A 22136-nucleotide genomic window follows, 5' to 3' on the forward strand; every position below is an offset into this window, starting at 1 on the left:
GAGGGAAGCGCTGAAAAGGGGATTCTAAGGAAGCCGAAGGCATCAAAGTCTGCATTATTAAGGAGGATTTGAGGACTCTGCGTTTATAATCCGACATCAGAGGCGGAATGTGAATCCAAATAACTTATGTTAATTAGAGATTTTAACGAATATGATGCGATTTGAACGGCTCTGAACCATCGAGAGAAGCCATTTAGATTGGCCATTTGAAATTTTAAAACATCTGTGGTTTTGGAGACTGCCCGTGTTCACCGTCGACTTGCCACCAGAACTGATTTGCAGCTCTCTTTTTTACGGTCATTGGCGTCTGAGGAGTAAATGTTGGCTATCAAAGGTTGAATCGGACTACGAGGCGGGTTTGTGCTCATCACATACTGGAGTTAACATTATTTCGCAACGAGGGGATGATTTCACTGCATCTGTTTCGCAATGCATGTCGCCTCATTTCCCAGATCCGACTAATGTCTACCAGACTTTGTGGAAAAGGAGACTATTGTTTGTTGTCAATGTTTATCAAACCCACGGCAGTCTGCAGTGCAACTCAATATTGCAGAGTGGATCTCAAGAAAAGCCAGAGGAGCGACAATTGACATTCACACGACGACCCACGAAAGCTTCGGATCAACTTCAAAACTAAAGCGCACAAGTTAAAGTCTGGAATATAAGAATAGATGATTCTCAGAGGACCGAAGACGAAATACACTTAGGCCTACAAAATGTTCAAAAGGGGTAAGGGTCTCAACTTTAATAACACACAAATTAGCCTAATTGTCTATTGTGATAGCAATTATTTTATTCTACGTGCCATATGGTAAACACTCCGTTCTCGAAACAAATAGTGTCGGCATGCTGGCTACTTTTTATGGCTGTGAAACAGTTGTTTTTATGTGACACATTTACGATGCACCAAGTTGCCCGTAGATGTGTTATTGCAGGCGATGCGCCATTTGAAGCGCATCTTGAATTTGCACAACACGCACTGAATACGCAAGGTTGCTGGGAATAAAATATTCATCTATGTAAAGAAACGGGGAGGTGGGGGTGGGGGGGTATTTGATATTAACAGCTGATGCCGCACTGCAGTTTATGAGTTGTACCCGGGTCACAAGGCTATCTCTCAAAGCATTACACTTTGCTGTGTGTCAGTAGCTACATCGGGATGTAATGGAGATGGACCAAACCGCAGTTCACATGGTTGTCCTCGGGTGGCTATACACTATAGCTAGACTGAAAACCTTTAACACCTCATACATTTGTCTACATTTGTCTTCTCAAACTTTTAATATCAAGGACCTCCGAATAGACACACATTAGACCGACCCCCCATTTTGAGATTTTGTCCCATGGGACCTTATCCGAGAAGACTGTTATGGTTAGTTCTGATTTAATATAGAACTGCATAACTGTCTATATGGTGTGGTAGGTAACACTATAGGGAGAACAAAACCTATGATCAGAATAGTAAAATTAATACAGCAGCGAAATAATAGTGAAATTAAACTCTCCCTCATTTTGCTGGGGCCCCCTGGAGCCCCCTCAGGGACCCCTGGAGGTCCCTGCGCCCCACTTTGGGAACCACTAAATTAGGGTGTACTTTTCACATCGGTTTGTCATGAGTTAGACCTAGCCTGCTCTGTTTTTTTGTTATTGTACAGGCCTATAATAGGCAATAGTAGCAGAATCAATGCTTTAACTTTTAAAGCAGAATTCACATGCTTCATTAATGTTGACAGTGCCACAATGTGATCGTGTTTCACAAAACTGTCTCCACCCACCCCAGTCTCCTACCCGCCTCACACACACACACACATACACACACACACACACACACACACACACACACACACACACACACACAACATATAAACACACAGAGGCTTTATGTCATCATGCAAGAATCTCAATTTTATATAACTGTGTTGTATTTGTATTTATTCTGTCTAGAACCTATGAAAAACCATCTGTTTTTTTAATGCGTGTGTTTCTGCTGTGTGCCTCCGGGGCAGAGAAAAACAACATGTTTTCTGGCTGCCATCAGATCGATTATTACTGTTCCAACAGTCGAGATGAAACACACCATGGTGATGAGTACTCATTGCCAAAACAGCTTTGAGGATATTGTCAAAACCTGTATCCTGACAGGTTCTCAGAAATGATTAGACAATACAAGAACCCTCTGTTATATTTGGATTTTGTGGGAAACTTAGTCGAGACAAGGCTTAGGCATTCCATCAGATGGTGTTTAAAGTTTAATGTATGAACACAACAGTCAGTCTGTGTTGTGTCAGGCTAATGGACATGCTGGTCATAGCTATTACTATTGATAATGTAGCATTAAGAGAGCCACGAGGGGAAGGTTTCCCACAGCACACATACATTTTCCACTTATGTCCAGGGTTAAATGGGGAGCTGGAACGAGAGTGAGTAGCAACAAAGGACTGTGTACTCAAACATGTTCTTCTGAATGTGAGTCGGTTGTCTTAGTGCTGCCGGACAGAAAATCACTTAATTCAAGACAAATGACTTCAAAGTACAGATTTCACTAGCCTGCCAAAAATGCTCAGTATGCCAGCATGTCTGAGTCTAGAATAGTGAGGCAGAGATGCGTCAGCATTGGCAGGAACAGTGCACAAGTTCTCTGGTGGATTTGAATTTTTTTGCACCTAAAATAACGCATTCTAGAGAGACTGGCTGATGCATCCGGCCCGGCATTTAGTGTGACACATCCACCATTCACAACACAAAGAATGCTGAGAGTCTTAGCTGACACTCGCTCTCAGGTTGACTTCACGTTGTGGCTAGCTGTGCTTAATTACCATGTTAATGGAGTGGAGTAGCGGTTTTCATAATGGCCTTTTGGTTCACATTTTTTCTGACAGCCACTGGACGGCTGATGCTGTATTCTGCGTCATGAGTTTGAACTGGTTGGTCATTGCTGTGACACTGGCCAAGGTCCATGGTCCAGACATGGTCCTGGCCATATAATGCACAAATATGTTCTGTCTAGACATGTGGAGCATTAGCTACGGTGTGTGTTCAACGGCTGATGTGCCAGTGTGGTCCTGCTATCACTGTTTGAACAGTGAGTCAGAATGGTGTTTGTGATTCTGCTTGTGCTTGTATCTGGTTTCTGTTGCGTGTACAACAACAATCTGTGTGTTTTTCCGTGTGTGTGTGTGTGTGTCTGTGTGTGTGGTTCTGTGTGTGTGTGTGTGTGTGTGTGTGGGCACATTTATGTAGGCCTGCAATCATACATGTCACTCTATCTCTGTCTTGGTCTTTCTGTCTGTTTGTCTCTCTCTCTGTCTCTCTCTCTCTCTCTCTCTCTCTCTCTCTATTTCAATTCAATTCAAATGAGCTTTATTGGCATTAAATACAACAGTATCTGTTGCCAAAGCAAAACAGTGATAATCAAGAAGAATCTTTCTGTCCGTTTGTCTCTCTCTCTCTCTCTCTCTCTCTCTCTCTCTCGCTTTCGCTATCTCTCTCTTTCTCAAACCCAGTCAGCCATAGAGCCGGCACAGGGGATGATGTGTCAGAACGGCTCTTAGGTAGAGAGGAAGAGATGTCCACTGAATATACCATGCTGTGACGTGCTGTAATTGCTGCCGCATGCTACTCAGGCTTATTGGAAGGCTCAACTAAGGCTTTTTGTGGACTTTTTGCTACCTTTTGCTTTGTACATTCATTGGCACACAACCAATCATCCACAGAAACGCACATAGACGTGTATGCAGCTCACATACAGTACTTGCTGAAAAAGAAATGAGTGTGTGAATGTGCACTGCCCCCCCTCACACAAACATAAACACACACACACACACACACACACACACACACACACACAATGAGGTTTACTTTTCACAAGAGTCAGACTTGCAAGATAAGCCTAATTGGGAAATGCACTGGCATCGACTTCATTTAACGTGATGAGCATTTTCATAATGAAATTTAGCTTTGACAGAACAAAAGGGATTGTAAGAACATTGCAGATCATGCAAGCTTTATAATTGCACACGCTGACGGATACAGTAACATTTGTATGAATACTAATGAATTGAAATTGTGATCACTCTGTCTTAGATATACCATCTAAAATAAACAAAGCCACAGTGTGCTCTTCACTCTTTTATCTCCTGTGTTTGAAAATATGCAGAGATAATTGTTCTGAGCAATTATCAAATATTGTAGCATTTAGTAATCATCTTTTGTAAATCAGTTGTAATTGTAAGCAATGGCTATAGAGTAGTGTATTGCTCATACAGTTAGCCTTGTTGTTTTCCAATACTATCAGTCAGGGTGGGGTACAAGGCCAGAGGATGGAGAGAACTTTGCCATTAATGAGTTCAGTGGAACACAATGAACGCAGGAAAGGAAACACCTGTGGCCTCCGCTCTGCAGCGTTCCAGCTCTGCTCACTCGTTCAGGCGTCTCTCAGGGTTTGTGTCGGTGGCCTCAGAGGCCCTTCAGCCAACACTGCTCTCCACAATATCAAATAACCTCTCAGACGTCAAGAGGCTCCAATCCCCTGTAGCGAGATGTTTTCACCCAAAAGATGATGTGAGTCATAATGCTGAAACAATTAGTCGATTAATCGATTAGTCAACTTAATTAATCGATTATAATTTTGATAACTGATTAATCGTTTTTGTTATTTATCAAGTAAAAATACCATAACATTTGCTGGTTACCGTTTCACAAATGTCAAGATTTGCTGCTTTTCTCTGTTTCATATCATTATAAAATGAATAGTTTAGGGATTTTTTTGGCTGCTTGTCAGACTAAGTAAGAAATTTTAAGAATCACCTTTGGCTATGGGAACTTGTGATGGCATTTCATAGACTAAATGATTAATCAATTAATTGAAAAAAATAATCAATAGATTAATCGATAATGAAAATAATCATTAGTTGCAGCCCTAATTCATAGACATCCAGTGCTTTGTACATAGGAGTGAAGTCTTAGGTAATTTGCATCTCTCATTGTTACCAAAGGACAAACAGCAGTCTGGCCTGAGTAGGAGACACAGACAGCACCCTTAAGCAAACCCCATGCAAGTGATTCGATATCACCGCATGAATTTGCACAAGAGCAGTAAATACCCATCTGTCACAGTTATATGTTGCAAACTTTCAGCCACCATCAAGCCAGAGAGAGTTCTGTTTAAACAGAATAGATTCCCTCCTCATATTATCATCTCTCTAATCCTCTCACACTGTCATGCTTCTGCCATCACTCCCTGTCAACTCTGTATTGTTGTAGTTTTTGGTTTGACTGGTGTTTGCGTTAGGGTGAGAGGCAGTGTGGACAGATGACTGAGAGTTTGGAGGAGAGCAGGTTTGAAGAGAAGTGAAGAGGATAATGCAGAGGGGAGCAAAAATATAAACCTCTAACTGATCCCCTAAATCTTTCTAATCCGCCTGAAAAATAGAAAGCAAATCTGAGGGGAGGACAACGTTTCTGCTCCTGTCTGACACTCATTTAAAAATGTAAATTTTAAGACTTTATACACATTCCATTTGAAATGGTGGAATCTGCAAATCGAAACATCAGGCAGATACAGATAAATAGACCAAGAGTAAACTGAAATACACAAGCAAACACATTCACCCACCCACACCCTTTTTTAATTGGTGCGCCGTTTTGCATAAACTCTGATGTAATTGGATAAGGCAACCAAAAACTTTTGAACAAACTGATTGGCCTATTTGTAGTCTGCAGATCTAGCCTAGAAAACAGTGCACCAAGGGTAATTGACAGAACATTACCAATTATTGGATTGCTGAGTCCCACTTATTACACCGCTATGCAATACACCTCTGGCTCTGTCAGTGCATGCCAAACATCTTATTTATCCAAAGGCGACTGTTCAAATCCAAAAGCCATTTATTTAGTGGCCAATACTCTGTGGTGTTACCATGGAAGCCCCTGGCACTCTTCCACCACGTGACACTTAACAGAAGATGACAAATAATTAACAAGAGTGTGTGGAGAAGACAACTCTGACTGGTGTGCATGTCACTTTTTGCCATGAACCGTTGTTTTTTCCGGGAGCCATTTTCACACTTCCCTGTCAACCATTTCACACTGAATTAGGGCATGAGGGCTCTGAGTTCAGAGGCGGATGTTGTGCTCTTATGCAGCTGAGGACTCTCTTATTAATGCAGTCTGAAGAGACATCTGAATGATTGAATCCACAGGACATTCTAACAGGAGTCAGAAGTGAAAATTACAGAACACGCCTGGAAAAATGTGTCCATCTCAGTTTGCCCTTTAAAAAAAAAATCGCCTGATTCTTCTACAAACGCCGTCTCCTCCCCTTTGGTGTGGAAATGAGATGCAAGGATGGTCATTAGCAGATGATAATGAGGTGAAAGAGACAAACAACCTAAGCCCTGTTGGTTTTTCTAATATTAATAATTAATTTCTGTTTAAGTGGCTAATTGGAGTTTAAAGGTCAATGTCAATGAGAATGCCATAGATCTTAGGAGACACGACGGAGGTAGGGGCGGGGTGGGGTGGGGTGGGGTGGGGGGGTGGGGGGAGACAGTCCAGGAGACTGTTGACAGTAATCCCAGGTGCTCTCCTGTTACTCTGACAGCTCTCCCCCTTCCTGAGCCATCCTCCCCAGGCGACATTGCCTTTGTGTGCTGAGGACAGCAATTCAGCCACAGCAGCACCTGGGCATCTGCCCTTTTGGCATTGAGAGTTAGCAAGTCCTCAAGATGGAGTGGCACATCATAGCAAGATGGAGCAGAGGTTAAGAAAGCGGTTGTTCACCTTGAAATATATTTGTTCACCTTAAATATATTTGTTATTGGAGACAAGCACAGATTTTTATGCACACGTTTGGTCTGTATGTACGCTCACAAGCACAGGCATGTACTGCACACACACGCACACACACAGTCTCTTGCGTGACATTAGCTCTGAACTGATTGCAATTCCCAGTATTGATTCATCTTGTTTATTATGCCTCAAATTAATCTCACACTCCATCCATGTCACATTCAGAACTCATTTATTGCAAGATGTTCGACGTGAAAACAATGGCTAATTCAGTCTCCAGAGTATCAGTTGTAATGCAGGTTTAAAGATGCTTCTAAATGAAAGTCTCTGCTCTGGCTGCTGGTTGAAATTAAAAACACTCAGTAGGGAATATGGTGGGGGAAAACGAACAATAATCATCCTTCCATTTCCAAGACTTCTGTCTTTGGTCCTCTCTCTCTCTTCTTACCTCTTGCTGCACAGCTCCACTAGAGCTGGCCTGCTCCTCCCTGGCCTTAATGAGACAGGCTACTGTCACATTCACATCTGAGCTGAGTGGTTGTAATATCTGGAGTGTCTGTGTTCTGGCAAATGTTATCTGTGCTCGTACCTCTGTCGGGGCTTGGGCAGTGACTTTTACAGGGACAGTCAGGGTTCAGCTAAATTATGGGCTGTAACCTGTGAAGATTAATGCCACTCTGCAATGCTATGTACAAAGTGGACTGTGATATTGCAGCTACAGCACCACTCAAAACTCACTCCCACCCTCCCCCAACTGGGAAGACTGGCTCTAGAATGGCAAAGGATGATTAATTGTGGAGTGTCATTGTAATCCTGTTGGGCTAGTGTCCAACTGATGAAAAAAACACTACTGAAACTAAATTAGTTTGGACTTTTTCGCAACATTCATCTCATATTCAGAATTATTATATTCAAGTATTCTTGGAATGTAGCAAGAACAGTATTTCCATACTGTGTTAAATATTTCAAGAGCGAAACGATGAGGTGCAGGCTGGCACCAGATGTTGTCTTGTATAATGGCTTGAGGAGGACAAGAGGATTTACTGTGGAATCCAAAAGAGAGTTAAAGAGAGGAAGGGATACGTATTATTTTAAAAAGCAGGACAGAGACAGATGGAGTTGTAGTAATTACAGAATATGGGCCAAGGTCTTTTCTACAATCACATATCTTTTTGTATGCAAATCCTTCACAATTGTCTTAGAGCGGTCTTAAATTCAGTCATTTACAGCAGCGGAACCATGTTTTGACCTTATTAAGGCTCATACAATGGGGATAAGAATGGTTTGGAATTGCCAGTTTCAATTTACCCTCTTTTTTTACACATATGCCTGAGTCAAAAATGGCCTGCTGCGTTAGCAGCCTACCTTGCAATTGAAATCTATTTCTGGTACAGAAAAGCACTCCTACACTCACTCCTTCTGTATTTCTGTATTCTGAATGAGAGTGAAGTCCTTGACATTTGTCCATGTTTTTCCTTCTCTAACAAGCATTGCTCTTCAGTGTTGGCCCTCACTAATAGAAACCATTCTAGCCATTAAGACCTTGGCATCATAAACACTGGGCATCAAACTCACAATTGAGGTGCCAGGTGCTGTTTTGTGCGCCGCAGATAAGGGTGTTAATTATTCCAGTACTTGGTAAAGAGTACAGAGCCCTCGCTGGACTGGACTGGTATGCTGAGTTGGATTGTGGCACATGGTGCATGCAGCATGACTGTGTGGGGTATGTTGGTTTTGTGCTGCTGCATTGCATCTCCAGGCTCCTTAAGTGATGCTGTGGTGGCTGTAGCTCTTTTCTTGGGCAAGAGGTGTGGCTGGGGAGACCCTGCTTTAGGATGGATGAGGTAGAGAGAGGAGTTAGGAGTAGTGAGACTGGTAGCTGGTTGTTTTACATTCCAATCATTTTAGTCCTGCAGGGCTTCAGTTGTGCATTCTAATGAAGTGCTTTCCATCGCACCTTGCCCTGGTAAAAACCCAGGTACCTTTCTATTTAAGATGGAACCGCTTTGAAAAGATAGCATAGCTGTTCTTCTTATCTACCCTGAGGAGGATTTGTCATATTGTTCATGCCCATCACTAGGGAGCATGTTCATTGAATGGACAGATATCACAACATTGTGGTCTAAAGGTGGAGTAAGGTTTGAATGAAAACACCTTCAGATATGGATTTTCGTCTCTTGGCAGTGCAGGAGTAGATTGTGGTTGGGATTTTAATGGGGAGCAAGAGGGGAAAGCTCAGTGCTGTTTTTATTCCTAAGAGAGGTTTCCACCCATCTGCTGTGGCTGGCAGGGGACCTTGAAGAGAAAGCTGCATCCTGCCATGCCTTCCAGACAAAAAAAGGAAAGAGAAGCAAGAAAAAAAACCTGTCAGGCTAATAGATAGTCACTACCATGTATGCTGTGTCTCGTAGCTGCTTCTCCCAGTCAAGGCCTCAATCACGCACTGCTCAGTTCCCAAGGGAGAGTGGGAAACACAGAGATGCCACAGCCTGACAGTGAACACTGCCATGGCTCTGCCCCAACACTCCCAATATAAGATCACTGTCTAAGCCATGCGTGCACCACTGACAGCTCCAACTCTTACTAAAACTACAAGTCTCTTATTCCCCGGATGGCCGAAACAGCCTACAGTTTGCCCTCAGCAATCAGGCTAATATGTCCCCAGCCCCGATGCAGAGGCCTGCCTGACGTTAAAGTGTTGTTTGTAAATGGAACGTAATCTAGAGGGTAAATACAGCAGATGTCATCCTCTGCCAGCTCGACAGAGAAACAATAAACAGAACATGTTGGCAGAATGCGCTTGTTATATCGCTGAGCTGGGGTTACATAAGATTTATGAACTGCCATGGCGGTAACAATTCTATGCAGGGGGATTGATAGCGTTTGGTGCTAAAACTCCTCTGGCTGGGATATTAACTCAGCAGATTTGTCCCTGTCTTCACTAGCACAGCCTTGTCAATTATTTAAAAGAGCAAAACAACAGCCCAGAAAAGACAGCACTTGGCGTGTGGAGCTCATTTACACATCTCTATTCCCAGAAGTGTGCTCATGCGTTTAGGCCATAATAAGAACTGGTCTTTCATCCCTGTGTGTCTGTGTGCTAATTCACACTATTGCCAATGTGAGTCCCCTCATTCCTCAAAGAAGAGGGCATCAAGGGAAGAACAAAGGAGGCGCTGGGAAGAAGGTAACGGAAAAAAAACAAAACAGAATTATTACAGATTTGTTTGGTCGCTTGCTTCATAGGTGCAGAAGGAGGTAGAAGACTTCATTATATTGTAACAGCGAGAAAGCAAGAGAGAGAGCGAGAGAGAGAGAGAGAGAGAAAGAGAGAGAGAGCAAGGACAGGCATTAGGCTCTGTCAGGGCTCTAATGGAAGAAGCAGGTTTTTTGTGTCACGGCTGCTCTATCTACTGATGGATGGGGAGGTTAACAGTCGCTGTGAGTTAGGTAGCCGAGCGCAGAACATCCTCTGGAGCCACTTTCCAGTTCAAGCCTTCCTGTAGCTGGGGATCAGCCAGTCAACCAATCCAAGAAACCCCAGGCTCTGTATTACTGTGGTGCGCACCCTCAAGCTGTGTGTGATGCGTTTAACCCCACTTTCTCTCATTGTAGCAACAAGCTGAGACCTTGGAGCGTTATTGTCCTTATGGCCATAGATGGTGGCATGTTTTGACATGTCTCTCGTGGCTATTCAGTACTTGCATCCTTTTTGCATACCCTCCAGTTTCACACTCTCTGGGGAATAGAAAAAGCACTCTTTGAAAGAACATCAAGTATGCCAAGGTATAAGGTAGATGCCTGCCAGTGGTATTAAGCTGGAGTCTCCTTCTAAACACATTCGCAGATTGTGTTGCAGAGGAGGAGGCTGTGCCACACTGGTCAAAGGGAAGTTAATAGATTCAATGACATTGTCAACATAGGGGGGAAAAGCAAGTACAAAGAGTTGTTGAAATTGAGAGAGAGGGTGAAAGGGAAGGAGGGAGGGTGGGAAGGAGGGAAAAGGAGAGAGAGAGAGACCGCGAGAAAGGGAGAGTGGAGTGAGCTGTAATGATGTCTGGGGGAGTATACTGTATGTGTGCCGGAGGTGGTGACATTGATAAGAAAAGCACATTGACCCCTGAGATTGACGGACCGCCATTTTTCTTTTTCAAGGGACATACATTCTAGGTGTGTACACATTTATGAGCACATGGACATGTAGGCTACAATCACTCTTGTACACGCACATACATACACACACACATGCGTTAACACACGGAGACATGCCTGTCACCCATGGCGGTGAAGTAGAGGTGTTAACCCCATGTGACACCAGACGGCAGGATGAGACAGAGATGCATTTTTCATTGTTTGAAAGGAGGAACAGTGAAGGAGAGATTGGCCGCAGTAAAGACAAGCAAAAGGCATCTGTTTTTCTGCCTCCGTGCCTTTACTTTCCAGGCCAAGATTCTCTCTTGAATAACTATTGTATAAGTTTCTCTTCTTCAACCTCTCTCTGCCTGATTTGGCAAGAATAAAATATTATAGAGGTAGCCACAGTAGGAGACCCCATCTACTCTGCATCTGTCTTACAAGCCCTGCAGTGACAGCTGCAGCCTATTTTTTTTCCTCCAAATGTTATAAAGCAAAGCTGAAAAGGCATTGCTAATATAACACTTGGGTACAAGGCCATTCAATGGTTTCATCAGGTAGCTGAAAAGAGAATCCAATGTACTATTTCCAAATAATTCCTCTCCAACAAATAGACAGTGCCGCTAGCACTTGTGGTGTAGCAAGATTGCTGTAAAGGTGTGATATTTATAATGGTAATATATGTCTAGTCAGGGAACAGATAATTATGATTACTCCAACAGAACAAAAAAAATACAGCTTGCTGCCTTCAAGTGCTTGAGATGATTTTGAAATATGCGTCATCTGGTGCATCGGGTGCATATCGTTTGTCTGTTCAGAAGGACAGGCTTTCCAATCTTCAGTGCAAACAACAGCTACATCTCTAATGTGCCAATGACTCAGCCTCAGTATCTACTCTCAATGGTCACCTATAGGTCCAGTATACTGTATGTAATGATAGACTGTTGGCGATGTACATTACATAGCTTCAGTCGGTTTGGCTGTTTCTCTCACAGTGAAAATGAAACAATTTTTACTGTGTGTGTGCATGTGCTTGTGTGTGTGCATGAAAGAAAGAAAGAAAGAAAGAAAGAAAGAAAGAAAGACATGTGGACAGTAAGCGAGGAGGAGCTGGGGAAAGAAGCATCAGTTCCTTCCCCTTTGGAGGGAGAACACTTCAGCACACTGTGTTTATGTCCAAATTTCACACCTTGTTTATGATCTAAACATCATTCTTGTCCCAAAGTCTCCACGCAGTACGCGCTATTTGATGTGGCAGTGAGAAGAAGGAGCCCACAGCTCAAGCTGTCAGGGGCCCTCACCACAGGCCGCGCCAAAAACACTGCATTTGTTTGCGACTGTAGAGTGCATACATTTACCCAGTGTCTCATCTCTGTGCCCGGAGTACCGAGGCTTACGAAACCATGCGATGATGGCACTATTATCCTGCTGATTGGAATAGCTCTTGGCACTGTGTGGGAGCAGCTGGGGTGATCTGGCTGCAGGTGCGCACACACACACACACACACACACACACACACACATACTCTCTCTCTGTCTCACACACTCTCTCTTTCTCTCTCTTTCTCTCTTTCTCTTTCTCTCACTCTCTCTTTTGGAGAATCACACTGTTATTGTTGCATCCCTGTATGTATGAGCGCTCTTCAGCTCTATGCCTCCCACCTAGCAGGTGCAAACACTTCTGGAACACTAAGAGGCTTCAGCTTTCTCTCTCTCTGTACAGTGTTATATCCTGGATCTCATCTACTTGTCATGGCCCACATAATCCTCCTGAAGGATATGATGATATCATGATTAATAATAATAATAGTTTTTTTCTCATTTATGTGATCAGTTTGTACTATGAAGTTTTTATTTGTTTCTCTTTTCTACCTTTGACACCAAACTTGCCTTTTGAAATAAAAGCGGCACAACTGTAAAGGCACAGCTCTAAGTTAAACTTCTTTCTTGTTCTTGTGACGACTCACTCGGCTGTAGCTGTTTTTACTCTTGCTTTGGTGGACTTTGAAGAGCCCACAGCGGCACCTTTACATGTTCAAAGTTTTGATTTACAGTGTTTATCGCACATCTTCACAGAGCAACACAAAGGTCAGCTTATCCTTCGAGTGGAAAGCATGTGCTGACTGAGGTAAGATGGCGGGTTATATTAAGAAGTCCCCTTTAGCGTGCTGCCATGTCACTGCGGCTCATGTCACACCAGAGAATACGCATGTTTGCAGAAAACCTCTGTCAAAATGGATCCTTGATTATTGTGTGATCTAGCCTGGAAGGTGTAGCTGAGTTAGGTACCTCTGTCCCAACAAATTCTCCAAAGCTAAAATAAAACAGAAGTTGAAGTTGACATGGCAGAAAAACGAGAGATATGGCAGATGTCAAAATATATAAATATTAAAAAATTCAGAGGACCAAAGAAAAATAGTAAAAATAGTAGGTCTGTTTCATAGTGTCAGCATTAGAGCTTATGTGTTGTAATAACAACACTGATTACTCTTCTGAAGAGCGCGCTGCTAGAAAGCAATTTAGCCAATCTCAAATAAAGATCAACAAGAGAAAGCAAAAATGTTGGGTGTTAAGATGTTTCTTTCAAGTGTCAGTTTTGCCTCAGTCTCTGATGTAAATCAGTGCAAAAATATCAAATGCACAGGGAGAATAAAAAAAAAGATGACAAATCAAGTCCTGCTGATTAGAAAGAGACCTGAAAAAATACAACCAAAAAAGCCTTAATTTGTCTTCAAATTACACACATTCCCTTCAATAAATGATTATTAGATATTTCTTTTGATTTTAACAATGTGTGCAACGTTTTGCATACCTATGTGAAGGGTATTTCCCATGCCTCTGTGCACAAACTAGGCCCCTATTTAGATAAGCAACAAGTCTGCAACATCTGTCCTGATCTGTGCCATTTCACAGCCAGGCCTTCCCCCTTGGTCTGCAGTCAGCGCTGTCCTGCTGTGTGTATTAAAAACTCTCTCAATCTCCTTTGGCTCATGATTAATAAGACACGTCTAAGGGGTGTGTGTTGTGTGTGTGTGTGTGTATTTCTATATGTGCAAGAGAGAGAAAGACAGAGAGAGAACACCTGGAAGAGTATGCATGTGTGTATATGTGTGTGTGTGTTAGCATTTGCGTTTAGACTTAGGTTAGGTAGAGAGGCGGTATTCCCTGGAGAGTGTGTCTGAACATAAAGGCCATGACCTCTAAGCCCCAGCCCTGCGACCCAGCGGCTCAGCAGCCTCGGCCCCTGCAGCCCTGTAAACACTCCCAGAGCTCCAGCTCATCTCCAGTCACAACAATAAACAAGGCATACTTGAAAACAGATAGGCGTATAAACAATGGGCTAATGTGTTTTGTCTTAGTCTCATCCGGCGCCTCTTGCCCAGACTACAGTAAGGCTTTGGTGGCTCTGCTTCGCGCAAATGCAGATTTATGAGGCTAGACTTGACCCACAAACAAACTCAGCCACCAAAAGAACACTGATGCAGACGCAGTGGGGTGTTCACAGGAAAATATGAATCCTGGCAGCACCTGGTATACACAGACAAACACATTCTGCAGCAGACAAAATACAATTACAGAACTGTGAGAATTAGGAGGCATCAACATCTGCACTCAGCAGCATCGAACAATGTGTTTGCTACGTACGCATATCGAAAATATTGTGTCAACAGAGAGAGTCATATTCAAGACGAGAGGATTTTGTGAAGCTGCGGTATAGATTTCAATATGAGGCCTATAGAGCATTTTCCACACAGCGAGTCAGACATGAGAAAGACAGGACACACAAAGGGGAGAGTGGCTTGCTAAGTAGTGGTATTTGAAATAGAACAGCGTCAACACACACGATTAGATCTCACCGCAGCACTTCCTCTCTTTCAAGCCCTTCTGGCAGGGACAACTGTGTGCGCGGCCTCAAAATGAATAATTAATGTAAATTGGAATTGTTAGCAAGAGTGGCAAATCACAAGGGCTCAGACTAATTGGCAAATGTTGTTTTTTTCACTCACTACCTTCTTGCCAGTGGTGAGAAATTAAGAATACTGGAACATAATGAGATGTGGTTTGGGCCAGGGTCGGTTAGAGTAGAACACCAAATGAATTGATTCATTTGTGAAAAAATTCAATTAGAATTTAACTCCACGCTAAAAGGAAAGTATTGTGAGAGAAACGTACAGCTGCCCTGACAAATTGAAAAATCGAACCAAGATAATTGTACAAACTCTCATTTGGCTTAGTCCTTTAAATGTGTATTGGGGTATTGGTGCAACTTACCCACCACCCACATTGGGCAGTTTGACTAAATGCCTTCACTGTAGAATTGGGAGTAAATTTTAAAGTTGGTAAGTCAATTTTAAGAACCGCCTCATCCTTAAGCATAGCTGTGCAATGAAAATAAAGACATCGGGGTGAGGTAGCGGTTGCTAGAGTAGATGTGAGTGAGACTATGCCATCAATAACCAGCAGCACAACAGGGAAAACAATTCTCTATACTGTAATATACCGTAACGCTGTAGCAGCCGTCCGGATGTTTCCAGACTGGGAGATTTTATATGGAGAGTGTTGTTGGATTCTTTTCCTCTCTGTCATTTCCTTGGCTTCCTTGCTTGCTGCAGAATTTTCTCTCCTCTATTCATCCTGAATTATTAAAAAGTGTTGTGATTCCCAGTATGATTGTGAATCTGGGGCTGCAGCTCTCGACTGCGCAGTCACATTTGCTTGTTTTTCTCTCTCCTCACAATGTTCTGCCTGTCTTTTCTTGTGCTTTCTCACTTGGTTCACAAGCCGGAGCATAATTCTGCAGTCCTCACGCCCAAAATCTCACCTTGAAGGGGCGAGAGAGGGATTTTAGATGATGAATACTCAAAAAGTCGTGTCTGCCCTCCTCTACAGAGCGAGTATTATTCGTCTGAATCTGTATTCAGGTCAGGGTGCTTTTCACAGGGGAGGAAAAAAGGAGGGAGGGATCTTTTTCTTTCCCATCATGCACCAGCAGCAGGACCCAAATTGGCACAGAGGGTTGGGCCGTTTCTCCAGGGATAAAGATCCTGTCTCTTGCTTGACTCCTTCAGAGGGAAACCTGCCAGGGACAGCCTTTCACCATAACACACATGCCCGTTGTCTCAAACATAAGCGAAGACCCAAGAGACTAACGCATGCGTCCCCCCGCAGCTGACCTGTCACCCTCGCCAACGTCCCCACCTCTTCTGCTCTCACACTCGTTCAGATTCCCATGGCCGCCAAGCTTGACGTGCCAATGACTCTCTGGCACTGCAGAAACCGCAGTGGCTGCCCCGAGAAAAGGTTATGAAAACAGCTGCTGGCAGATGAAAAATTCATGCAGTGTTACCATATATTTGAGTATCCTCACCTCAGTCTCTCTCTCTCTCTCTCTCTCACTCTCTCTCTCTTTCTGGCTGATGCACAGATGACACACCAGTCAGTACAGCACATGGGTCTGGGGCTCTTTTGTCTATGATCTGTGAGAGAATATTAATGTAGTGTGTGCCGTCTGAGAAGGATCAAACTGCTCAGTAAAAAGAGGGATCTTTATCTGAGTCCACAAGCATTGGGTTGTAGGGGTTTTAATGTGGCACTGGCTGGATGTACACTCTAATAGGGCAGTGCAGAAAACATGAGAGGGATCCTCAGAGGGAACGATTGAGAAAGATAGGGAGAGAGAAAGAGAGAGAGCGAGAGAGAGAGAGGAAAACAGGGAGTGAGAGACATGGATGGCTAAAGAAGCCTCTCTCCTATATTTCTATAGCTGAGAGGATGGCTAGCTATAGCTTGAGCTACTGTAGTTGAAACTGTATTTATTTTCAACATTTGGAACTCTCCAGCTGCTCACTGCTTTACAGGCCCATTACAGACTCACAGTGTACTGGATGAGTGTACTGGATGAACATTTAATGAGTTCAATAACTTTTATCTTGGCAGACCCTTAAGTGAAAATGCATGAATAGTAGTTCATTAAGATCTATAATACTCAATGAGCAAGTAGTTGACTTCACTTAAAGGTGACCACAACACATGAATAGCTTCATTAGGGTAATATAGACTAAACATTTAATTTTAGTGGACAAAAGATTGTGGAGAATGGTTTGGAAAGCTCTGTAATACACCATTATCATAGTGTTGCAATGCCCCATAAGTCACAGATGTGTTATGGGCTTTCAAAGCCATGTGTACCATAAGCATGTACTTCAAAGAAAATGGTACCATTATGTCACAGCTAGCAATGGAAATTACATTTGCTCAAAGTATTAACTTGTTCAAGTGTTTGGTAATGGGAGGTATTTTACAAAAAACACAGCGGAGATAAATTTAGCAGTTAAAGGCCACAGGGATTATGAATAGTAGTTTAATGAGGCAGTAGGTGGATGTCGTGGGACTGTGCAGCCCAGAGCGACTCAAAGTGGAGTCCCTTACTCCGATCAATGTATGGTAATGAGAGAGCAACAGAGGTTGTCCAGGAGAAGGATTGTAAAATGGATGCAGGGCTACAGGTCGTTAAAGGAGCTACAGTAAGGAAGTGGCAACATAATGATAACCCTTTTGAATGAGCACTGAAAGACTCCTCGCAGCTGTGCCTTGCCGTAGCAAATGCATCCACCTGTACCATTATTCATGATAGTAGGGGCTTGGCAACAGGATATGATAAAGGACAGCGTTCCAAGCTGTGTGTGTGCCATTAAACACTTCCGTCTTGCTCTGGGGATAGCCTGTGGCTTCACTACTCTGAATCCTAATCAACAGGCTCCTCAGACATGGCTGTGCATTTACCGTGTTCATCCAAGAGCAATATTCAATAGTATCTATCCGCGCTTGTTGCCGACGCCACATTAATCTGAAGACAGGCTGTCCGTGTACACGCTCACCTAGCCACACCCCGGCAGCAGCAGAGCGTACTGAGCTGGATCATCAGAGGCCCAGCGACATCAGAGCTATCCAGTGAGACCCAGAGGCCTCTCCTCCCCAGGGCATGCCTCCAGGGCTGGATGTGTCCACAGTGAGGCAGTCTGTGATCAGCCTGGGTTCAGAGAAGACTACAGAGCCTATGCTGTGGTAGTTGTCGTGGAGGTAATTTTCAATGGGTGTGGTGGTGCAGCGTGGTATAGAAAGCTCATGGCAGAAACAGGGTGCCTGACGGTGCCCGTTGTTTTTTTGGTGCTATATGGTTTCCCATGTGTCACGTCACACCACGCCACTGTCTCAGGTGGTGCTAAATGCTGTTTACTTTCTCTGTTTCTGTCTCTTTGTCTCTTTGGTTATCATTCAGGCCTCCCTCCACCTCACAGACTACCCCTCTGGGCTCGATTTAGCTCCCTTTTCTTTCTCCTCCCTTTCTCCCTCCCTGTTTGTCTCCCACACCATCACCTGCCTCGCTCTGCAGAACGGAGAAAACACTTGTTTTGACAGCTATGATAACTGACTAAATGTCATATGTCTGGAAGAAAGGGATCTGCAGTGCAGTGTTGGAATTCATTGCTCTCTCTCTCTCTCTCTCGCTCTCTCTCTCTCTCTTTGTGTGTGTGTGTGTGTGTGTGTGTGTGTGTGTGTATGCATGTCTGTGTGTGTGTCAAATGACAGAAAATGACTAGGGGTGGGCCCTGTACAGTGTGCTGTGTGGGCTAGAACCGTGTGTGTGTCCGCTGATATTTGTCTGTGTGTGCTAGACAGAGAGAGAGAATATATGAACAATTATGTGCGTATTTGTGTTTGCATTTGTATATGTGCTTGCAGCTCAACTACAAATGATGTCTTGTTGAGAAAGACAGATGAGGTCTGTATGCTCTTGACTTCAGCCTGGGCCACTGCTCTGTGTTTTTATTGTTTACTCACATGCAAATGTGAGCTCGCCAACAAAATAATGAAATAATGCAATCAAAAAGCACTCCATTGTGAGAGTCATAAACCCAGCCTTAATATGAGGATAATAGCCGTTTAAAATGCACACCCTTTGATGTCTCATGAGAGACACGTTTAATAGGAAAGACTGGCTGTAGAATACATTATTTCACTTATGTAGAATTACTGGCATATAAACATAATGTCCTGCATGTTATTAAACCCACAGTCAGATCTGCCATTCATAGGGCATTCGGCAAAAAGCGGAGAAGCAAGTCTAATGACACTAATGGAAAACAGATATATTGTGTGCACGCTGGAAATTGCCTTAGCCATTCCAAATGTTGAATTAATGCACTCCAATATTCATCATGTACCTATATGTGTTGTAATGGACGACAGCTTGGATTGGTCATTAGCGATGTGGAGTCAGAAGAGCCCTGGGTTATTGTTGCTGCTGTCTGCTCTGCACAGTTCTTTTTTCAGACTCACCAGATTGGAGGACACATATCTACTTAGTGGAGGGGGTGGGGGGGGGGGGAGGACAGCGGAGGGGGGGATGAGGAAGTACATCAGGTTGCTGTACTACACTTATGTTAACTCGCACCTAAAAAGCCTCCCTAATGTGTACTTAATGGCATCCTGTTGGACAGGGATGAAGGAAAAAATCACACAGTATGCCACTATACTTTCGCTTGCAAAATTGCTTCGATTCACTGACAAGGTGCTGATATTATTTGTTTACATTTCATGGCTGCTAATGGGAGGCCACATAATGATGTTTTTGAAAATGAGAAACAAATGGTCCTTGAAGGAGCCCATAAACCCCCAACACACACACACACACACACACTCACATACACACACACAGTCGAGATTAAGCCCCCCTATCAGTTCCAATTCACACCTTCAAATGGTCTGATCCCTGTAGAAGTCAGTGTAACCTTCCATTTTCCTAGTTTGCACACATGCCTTGATAGGTGTTGGGAAGCATTCCAGAGAGGTGTTGTCACGTATCAGTGCACATGAACACTTCTATTTTTGATTCTGGCAACTGTTTCTATTTTTAAATTGTAACATCACTAAATAGATAAAAAGAGAGGTGTTGCAGAACAAGATGAGAAGTTTGGGGGAGCAAACACTGGTTCTTAGGAGAGGGAAACCAAGCATAGCCGTTGTCTAAAGAGCAGCCCTGGGTGGGGACATTAAAAACATTCAGGTCTGTGAGAAGAGCAGGGTCTCGGTTTTGACTGGCCTACGCAGCTCTCTGCCGCTGGAAGCAACATTTCTGCTCTTTCGTGACTCATCGGGGTCAAAGTTGAGTCAGCTTTTCTGGGTCGCGCTCCTCTTACAAAATGGTCGATTACAGCTCTTTATTTTCTCCCTGAACTCAGACTTTGACATAGCTAGTCCCGACACAGCGCTAAAGGACCTCGTCATGGGTCATCAGTGGCATGACTACCCAGCCCATTATCTCGATGTCAGGGGTGGCTGCTATCCAAACTGTCTGCTGGCCCATCAACTCTCCTGAATGCTACTCATTGACACTATTTGTATGTTATTTTGAGGCCTCTGCAAAATGCATTTTGCTATCCATGACAAAGCCAGGAGAATAGAAATGTTGTCCCGGCCGACATTGCCCGGCTCCAGTGGGGTACCTGCTTGACCCTGACGAGGCTCTCTCTCCATTGGAAGCGGGGGAGCAGATGGCGGGAGTGGCGGCCAAGTCCATGTCTGCCTGTCACGCCATAGGAGGCACCGAGGAGGCCACCAGGAAGGAAGAAAGGGTAGCGTCCAAGTCAGGCATGTTCAGACATCCCTCAAGGAGAAGGCTGGTGGGTGGCGGATATGAAACATGGCAGCTGTGTTAATAGGCAGATTGCGACAAAAAAAATTAAGAGAGACAGACAGCTGAGAGACAGAATGAGACAGAAACTGCTTCCCATTTTTTATCACTTGCCACTCTTCTAGATTCTCAATTCGAAGTGCTTTTTATACCTAAGAAGAAGAAAAAGACGGATATACTGTAGAATAAGGGCTCACCACAGGCCGTGGCTATGTGTAGCAGCACACCTATAGAAATCCCTATGGGGAGGTGTGTATAGATTACACTATGCAGAAGCTAAGATGTAAGCGATGACTATCAGGTGGATGAGCCGCGGACAGGCTGTGTACATACGTATCAGAGTGGCGATGTAATTCGTTATTGATACCGAGTGAGAAAGGAGTGAGAGGGGGGGGTGAAACATGACGCGACAAAGTGCTGCTGTTCTGTTGTCTAATCAGGCTTGTCTGTGTACTAATACACATCAAACACTGCCCTCCACCCTTCCCTCACTCACCCTCCTCCCGTCTTGACTTGTCCTCTCCTTCGCAACACGACAGCGCAGAAAGAAAGGGAAAGACGTCTAAGTCTAAGTCGTGAACCCATTCACCTCTCTGTCCTGCAGGTCGCTCCTATGGAGACCACAGGGTTTCTGCTGATGTATAGTTACATCCAACCCATTCAGCTAAAAAACATTGCCACTGCACATGAAAGGCGCGTGGGCGATAAGAGACCCACAACAGCTTGTGTGAAAAGGCCAAGCCAGTGGGGGTGATACATTACAGCTCCATATCTTCTCCCCTCCTGGAGTGTGTGTGTGTGTGTGGATATGTGTCTGTGTTTGTGTCCGCGTCTGCGATTATGTGCGAGTCTGTGCAACTACGTGGTGTGCATGTCTGCGTTGAAGAGGCAGAAGACTGGAGGTAGTTGCAAAGAATTCAGATAAACCTGTGATAGCAGATTCCTTCACTCCAGTGTACTGTAGTGAAAGCATGGCCTCCTGTGACTCTAGGCTGACTAATGGATTTTGAAGTGTACACAGGGTTGTGAGCTGTTGTGAGCGGTGGGATGTCAAGGCATGGATAGTCGAAAAGAAAGAAAAGGAATCATGATTGACGTTAATAAGGAATGGCAACAGTGCAAGAGCAACAACAAAATAAACCATATAAATACAGCATGAATAAAAAACATTATATACATATACAATTTACAAACATAAACATAGCAACAGGGTAAGAACTCAAATTAATCCACCATACATAAATCCACAATAAATATAAAGTGTTATAAATATAAAATGCAAACACAAAACCATTAAGCAATCATTCTCAAACCCAGAATTACTAGAATACTATGCTCTGGGTAAGCAAACACATGGCTGGTGAAGTGGATGGAGAGGCAACAAAGCATTGAATCATTGGTAATCAAAGCCTGTGCTTCAAACAAGCCCAGGCACTTGTTATTATTTGTGAGGTTTTTTTTTTTTGTTTTTAAAAAAATTTTTTTTCCTCATGTGTTTTGTGATTCAGACTAGCAGGAT

General features: G+C 43.6%; 1 protein-coding gene across 1 annotated transcript in view; it reads left to right on the forward strand.

Annotated features, from left to right (window-relative positions):
* The first annotated feature begins 585 nt into the window (after positions 1–585).
* Positions 586–22136, forward strand: part of rtn4rl1b (reticulon 4 receptor-like 1b) — a 122476-nt gene continuing 100925 nt past the window's right edge. Inside the window, exon 1 of the mRNA XM_078284285.1 lies at positions 586–729. Coding sequence (XP_078140411.1) covers positions 717–729 — 13 coding nt within the window. The 5' untranslated portion in view covers positions 586–716. The remainder of the gene's footprint in view (positions 730–22136) is intronic.

Source organism: Centroberyx gerrardi, chromosome 6 (genome assembly GCF_048128805.1).
Source record: "Centroberyx gerrardi isolate f3 chromosome 6, fCenGer3.hap1.cur.20231027, whole genome shotgun sequence".
NCBI lineage: Eukaryota > Metazoa > Chordata > Actinopteri > Beryciformes > Berycidae > Centroberyx > Centroberyx gerrardi.